We start from the raw sequence: 7,298 nt of genomic DNA on the forward strand, positions 1-7,298 counted from the left end.
GGAGGAGGAAAAGGGGAAGGAGGGGGAGGAGGAGGAGGAGAGGGAGGAGGAGGGGAGGAGGAGTGGGAGGACAAGGACGAGAAGGAGGGGGAGTGGAGGGAGGAGGAGGAGACAACAGGTCAATATCCATAGTATACAGTTTTGTGTTCCCAATGTTGCATATTCATACCATAAGGAGGATATGGAGAGTGGACTTGTGTTCCAAAATGGACTCACACAGTACCTGTGCTCACTATACCCTCAATGAGACAAGCATTAGCAGTTAGAAGTGCAGAGTGAAGGAAAGTAGCAGCGTGGAAGTGAGCTGAGCTGATTCGGGGTCAGTGAGGCAACATTGAGTTTTGAGGAGCTGGGCTGATCACCACCTACACACTAGCTTTCTAACGACATGTTTCAACAAATATCCAATGGATTTCCTGCCCATAAATTGAAACCAGCAGGGCAGAGGGGGAAGAAATTATTCTGGTTTAGACAAGACGGATGTTTTGCCAGGGTTTCCATCCACCCAGGCACCTCATCCAGATGGATGACTCAAAACATGGAGTGGGAGTAGGAAGTGACTTCTCCGCCTCTGTACCTCTCAGAATAGCAGAGGAGGAAGGGACTTTTATTTTCCTAAATACATTACAGCTGGGTTTCCAACCCTGCACTTCACGTCAAAATACTGCTTTTACTTTCTAAACCTGTTTATGTTTTTTAGCTCATCACCCAAAATCCTTGTGAATGGTGAGTCTTTTACTTTGTGTACCTATACTTCCCACCTCTCTGCAGCCTGGCCTCTTTACAGTACGGGCAGCTCGTGCTGTGGTGCGTACCTGTCTCTATGGAGCTCCCAGGCCGAGTCGTAGGGGAACTGAGGCTCCGACCCCTTGTTCAGGTAGGGGAGAGACGGGACGGTCCCGACAGAGCGATGGGTCAGGCCGAGCTGGGAGGAGGTCGAGTCCAGGGACACCTGGAGGCGGAGACACACACACACACACACACACACACACACACACCTGAGCAATCTCCACCTCAACGGACTGTGTGTAGTCTTGTGTTTACTTCGGTGTGTTGTTTTTTATAAGGTGTGTGACTTTATTTAAAAGTGTGGGTTCATAAATAAAAGAAAAATAATACATTTTATAATACCCCTAGGAGTACCTACCTAGGGGTACTCATAAATAGAGTACCCCTAGGTAGGTACTCATAAATAAAAAGTATTATTTTTCTTTTCGGTCGGTACCGAAAATTGTAATACAATGTAAAAAATGATAGATAGATATACACATAATATAATAAAATAAATATATGTATTTTTATTTAAAGTTACTCCTATATAAGATGTGTTGTTTCAGCCAATGGGCTTCCCTCTAGGCTGGGATGTGAGTGTGTTGTCATTGGTTACCAGGGGTCCCCCGATTACCTGTTTGGCCAGGTGCAGACTCTTGTCCAGGCCCAGGAACGCTGGGTGGATGTCGCCGCCTGCCTTCTTCCTCGGAGCGCAGTACAAATGGCAGACAGTTGCTATGGCCGCCAGGGTGATGATGAGGAAGAAGGCGGAGCAGTAGAGGATGATGTCCAATGAGGACAGGGGAAGAGAGGGGGAGGGGGCGGGATCTATGAGGAGGATGAGAAGACAGTTATGTCCTGTACATATAGAAATGTATTTGTATATGTGACAGCCATACAGTATTGTGGTGGGAGTGGGTAAAGCAAGTTCAATTACTTTGATCAGGAGAAATGTACATTTCTTTGCAAATTGGGAGGAAAAGCCTATCCCAAGCATCTTACAACACTGAGCCCGTACTGTATGTACATAACGAATAATTATATTATAATGTACATACAAACATACATAATTACATAAACACATCTCAATATGTGACCAAAACAGCTTATAATAAATGATGAAATGTGTTGGCATACAGTAAGTATATGAGCAGTATTTAGTTGTGGGAGTGTGGGTGGATGATGGCTGCATTTAAGCAGCCTCACCTCGGCCGAGTCGGACTGATTGGACTCTGATTGGGCTGGGGTGAGGCTGCACACCTGTTGTTCATTGAGCAATCAGTGTGCACAGGTTCAACCAGCCATCGCCACACACACACTCAGGGAGAGATCTCCTACATGGCAACATGGAGTACCAGGCCATGTATCACTATCTGCAAACCAACACCAACACCAGTAAAAGTCACCTAGGTGTAGTGTGTATACCACCATCATCCGTAGTATTCATAGAATGAGATGTATTTGTTATATATAGTTGTATATAGTATGATATGCGGTAGTATATAATAGAAAATAGTAGTATATAATGGAATATAGTCGCATCTACTAATCCATAATGGAATAGAGTAGTATGTAGTTATCCTAATATCTATATTATGTTTTTCCCGACCAATCAGATTGCTCCAAAAAAAAAAAAAAGTCGACCAATGAGATCACTCAAAACATATAATTTTTTAGACCAATCAGATCGCTCCTAATATGGTCACGCCACAGCAGTAGTCAAACCAAAGTGGAGGGTGTCTCTCTCTCTCTCTGTGTGGCGAGGCGTTACGTACGGGCAGCGACGGCCAGCCAGGCAGAGTGGCTGGCGGCCCCGGCCATACAGGTGTAGGGGCCCGCGTCGTCCTCGCTCACATTCCTCAGCAGCAGCACCTCGGCGTCCCCCACCAGCGAGCCCGTCTGCTGAACACACCCCACCCAGGCACAGCGATGGTTAGGGCGGGTGGGCATCGTTTGCAGTACAGCAGCAGAATAGTTCAAAAGAGACTTTTTTTTTTTTGGAGGGGCGGGGAGAGTAAATCTGAAAAACTGCACGATAAAACATGATGAAGTAGCAACTAGTACCTAGAGTATGTTACTGTGTTACTATAGTCTACTCTAGTGGTAACTAGTACCTAGAGTATGTTAATTAATTACTATTCTACTCTTGTGGTACCAAGTGTCAATAGAGTATGTTACTGTAGTCTACTCTAGCCGTACCCAGAGCTCCTAGAGTATGAGGTTCACACACCTTCAGCACGCGGACATAAGGGATTCCCTCCAGGCCCTCCGTGCTGCCGGTCACAGCGATGTGTTTGAACCACAGGACATCTGGGCGGGGGTTCCCGGACATCCTGCAGATAAACCTCACGTCGCTACCGACGACCACCGTTTGATTGGCCGGGAGAACCGCCAATGGCATGGGAAGGATTGCATTACGTGCTAGGGAAACAATTATTATAAAAGAACAAGTTATAAACGTGTGAAATAATGAATGCCTGGGCAAGAAATCGACAAATAAATTGTAAATCAAAAATATTGAATTAAGGAATGATTCAAAGAGAACTGAGACAAATATGAATAAAAGAATACGTTTGAAAAGAAATGAAAGCATACACATAGGGTGGATGAGGAAGAAACTTGTGTGTGTGTGCACATGCATGTGTGCGAGCGCACGTGTGCGCACATGTGTGTGCCATGGTGAAGTTCTTACCGACGACATCCAGAAAGTAGGTGTGGTTCAGACTGCCGTACTCGTTCCTCACCACACAGGTGTAGCTGCCTCCGTCCGACGGAACCACAGACTCCAGCGTCAGCGACCACGACTCCTCCACCACCTGAGGGGTTCACAGAAGAGGAGCAAGCATGAGAAGCTTGCTGGTTTGAATCCCCTTTCACTCCGGTTGTTAAAACGTCAGTGTCTTCACTGAATTTAATCTGTGTCAATTTCTTGTGTACACAAGCTGTACCTCATGGTTTTAAAAACATATGTGTAGAAAAATGCATGTGAACCGAAATAAAAAAGCATTTGTTTGTATAGTTTCACCTTAAATCCTCCAGCTCTCTGGTCTTGAGCCAGCTCCTGCCCGCCCCGGTACCAGTGCATTGTGGGCCTGGGGTTCCCCGTGGCCCGACACCTGAACCTGGCTGTACTGTTGGCAGTGACGGTGTTATGGCGCTTCTGCATCTTCCTGAGCCACTGAGGGGCCATGGCTACTGCAGGGGACAGGGGACCGGAGGCTCTGTGTTTACAACATTGAAGATCCAATCCACTTTGGATGTGTAACACAAGTACAATCCTCACTTCAACAGAGTCAACACAATGAACAATGTATCAAATATAACATGATATGGAGCGATATAAATAGTAGGTTCAAGATTTGGAAAATAAGCAATTTTTTCAAATGAAATAGTCAATATGAATCTGATCTTACGTGCAGTATTTTCAATGCTGGTTGATATCTCATTGGACGGCTTGGATTCCTCTGAGGAAGACTCATCTATATCGTCATCCTTATCTTCAGATGATGTCACACTGTCAGCTAAAAGACAAAGGTAAGGACTCACACACACCACACACCTGTTTGTTTGTGTGTGTGTGTGTGTGTGTGTGTGTGTGTGTGTGTGTGTGTGTGTGTGTTTAGAGACTTGCATGTACAACTGTAGTTACACTAACACAAACTGCACAATGAAACAAAATACCTTTATATATATATATATATAAATACTTTATCCAATAGAGAAAAAAACGTAGCAGTTAGTTTTCACATCTCTTCTGCTCTTTTGAACTGAGAGAACAACATCTATTCTTAAACTCACAGCAGAATCACCAAGACACAAACACACACATAAACACACACACACACACACACACACACACACACACACACACACACACACACACACACACACACACACACACACACAAACAAACACTCTGCTGAAATCCAAATGTCAGGGAAGAAAAACAAAAGCAGACGCACAAAGAAAACAAACCCGTTGTTGAACCCAAATACATTAATTATTCATAAAGTGCATGTTCAAATCGTAGGGAGTTTCCAGACACTTTAAATAAAGGCAAATCCCATGTCACTGACTAATGTCACTCTAATGCTCCTACCAGTTCAGACCTCAGACTTTACTAGAGAGGCACCGCCAATCAGGCAGGGCCAAACCACAGACCAACATACATATTGCATGTTACATGTAGGCCTTTTGCAGACGCCTTACTGCAAACTAACAAGTGTGGCTGAAAACTGTTTAAACATGCAATCACATTTGGAGCTACGGCTACAGTCTGTTACTGGACAGAGTGTACAGTATGAATCACCAAGGCTGGTTGATGCATTTCATAACTTGTGGTTATTCATAAAAAAATGATGTTAGCATGCCAACACACATCCAGACACACACAACGCACACAAACACACATTCACATTCATACACACACACACACACACACACACACACACACACACACACACACACACACACACACACACACACACACACACACACACACACACACACACACACTTACTTGCTTCTTCTTCAGGGGAGATTGGTCTGGATTGAATCCCGGAGGAGAGTAGCAGGAGGACTAGCAGTAACCATGGCAACGGCAGACGGGAACCAAGGAGAGACATTCTGGGACGCCAGGACTATTCTTCTGGAACCACGTCTCTAGTACATCTCGCTCACTCCAGCGCTGCCACACCTGACCTACAGCTGCGATCTATTTACGAACACAATATGGACGTTTGATTCCTAGGAACCGATGTCTATAGAAACAACAACGAGAGGAAACTCGAGGAAGACTTGCACCTCAACATTTGTTCGGTTTTTGATGCGCATTCTGACACCACCCACCGCACAAAAAGTATTGTCGAAGAGGAAAATATAGCAGTAGCATATAGTAAATGACCGGTTCACACTTAGTAGTAGAAAGTAGTTGGGCCAACTAAGGCGAGTTCTCTTTATCTTCTAATCGGTAGCCTATATTCCAGACAGCATAATACAGCCCCTGCCCACCGTCACCTATACTCCAGATTCTGCAGCAGGCTGGGTAACCTCTCTTAACACATAACGGTATTTGTGGCTTTGGCTGAGGTTGTGGCGGAATGTGCGTGTTGCAAGACACTATTTTCGAGGAACACAAGTACTCTATGCAAACCAAGGGTTAGCTTGGAGGATAGAAATCTGCGCCACTGTCAGCAGCTATACGCTCTATTGGCCAGCCAGTTATAAACAGAATGATATGACTGTGGAGGGAATGTCAGAGCGAGAGAGGTGGGAGCGGGGGGGAAGGGGGGGGGAAGGGGGGGGGGGGGCAGATAAATAAACAGAATTTAAACAGAACAACCACGACTCCGGTGACTTGTTATTGCTGTTATCCCAGTGTGTCACGAAGCGAAGAGAAAAAGCAAATGTTAGAGACTGAAGACTCCGATGAGAGTAAAAACTAAAGTGAAAATGGTAAAAGTGAGTTTTCCCTGTGTTTTTAGTTTTTAAAAAAAGTATGTTGGACGAAATAGGCTGTTCTTAAATGCAAAAGTAAGGGTGAGTATGCCTACCAAACACACAACTGCAAAATATAAAGATGACGCAGATCCTTACCTTGACAACGTGTGATAAAAGCAGTGCAGGCTGAACCTTGATCAAAACACCTTCATCGATGGACTGCTGGCAGAAGAAGTTTGCCACGGTTCAATCCCAATTTTTCAATAATGCCGAATCGGGCGTATCTGCGTGACTTTACGAAGACAAAATGTACCAATATCTCAGAAATATAAAAATTTAGAATGGAAATAATGGCAATTTTAGAGCTAAATCGTGGTTGTACTGAAATGTTCACTAGGACACATTGTCTCTCAGTAAGCCTATAATTTCCAGTAGGCCTACGGTGGAACGCCTTCGATGGGAGTTCCCTCCTCCCAGCTGCCCACTCTTCTTATGAATATTATCACCCTGCTGGGCTATTAAGTTATCGATCAAGCGATGTATGTGTGGGACGTGGATGCAGGCCTATTTCATCCGCAAAAACCTACGACACACACACACACACACACACACACACACACACACACACACACACACACACACGCACGCACGCACGCACGCGCACGCACACACACACACACACACACACACACACACACACACACACACACACACACACACACACACTAAAGCTGTAGGCCTACCTGTTAGCATTTTACACACTTACACACACACACACACACACACACACACACACACACACACACCTTCAGTTCATGTCTTGCCGGGCTTCCGAACAAGAAGAGACAAGTAGAAGAGAGGAGGGGAAGCAGGAGAGAGAAGTGACAACGTGAAGAAGCAGCAGAAGAAATCATCTCAGTTCAGCTCAAAACCACATCTGAGAACAAGTCCTCCACGGTTCTAAACTGGTGCCTTTACACCAGATGCTGCAGGGACCCGGCAAGCCAAAACCACAACTACCCCAGACCCAGCCCAGGACTAACCACAGCCGGTCCAGACCGGACCCACCCAAACACACAAATCAGAGC

General features: G+C 45.3%; 1 protein-coding gene across 1 annotated transcript in view; it reads right to left on the minus strand.

The window, feature by feature from the left end:
• The window catches only part of fgfr1b (fibroblast growth factor receptor 1b), a gene marked incomplete at both ends in the record, with an annotated part of 8,789 nt that extends 3,393 nt beyond the window's left edge, over positions 1-5,396 (minus strand). The window contains 8 exon segments of the mRNA XM_084486995.1: positions 816-952; positions 1,406-1,599; positions 2,547-2,670; positions 3,002-3,192; positions 3,464-3,587; positions 3,797-3,966; positions 4,185-4,292; positions 5,291-5,396. Coding sequence (XP_084343121.1) covers positions 816-952; positions 1,406-1,599; positions 2,547-2,670; positions 3,002-3,192; positions 3,464-3,587; positions 3,797-3,966; positions 4,185-4,292; positions 5,291-5,396 — 1,154 coding nt within the window.
• Positions 5,397-7,298: the final 1,902 nt, after the last annotated feature.

Source organism: Micromesistius poutassou (assembly GCF_964030765.1).
Source record: "Micromesistius poutassou genome assembly, chromosome: 22".
Taxonomy (NCBI): domain Eukaryota; kingdom Metazoa; phylum Chordata; class Actinopteri; order Gadiformes; family Gadidae; genus Micromesistius; species Micromesistius poutassou.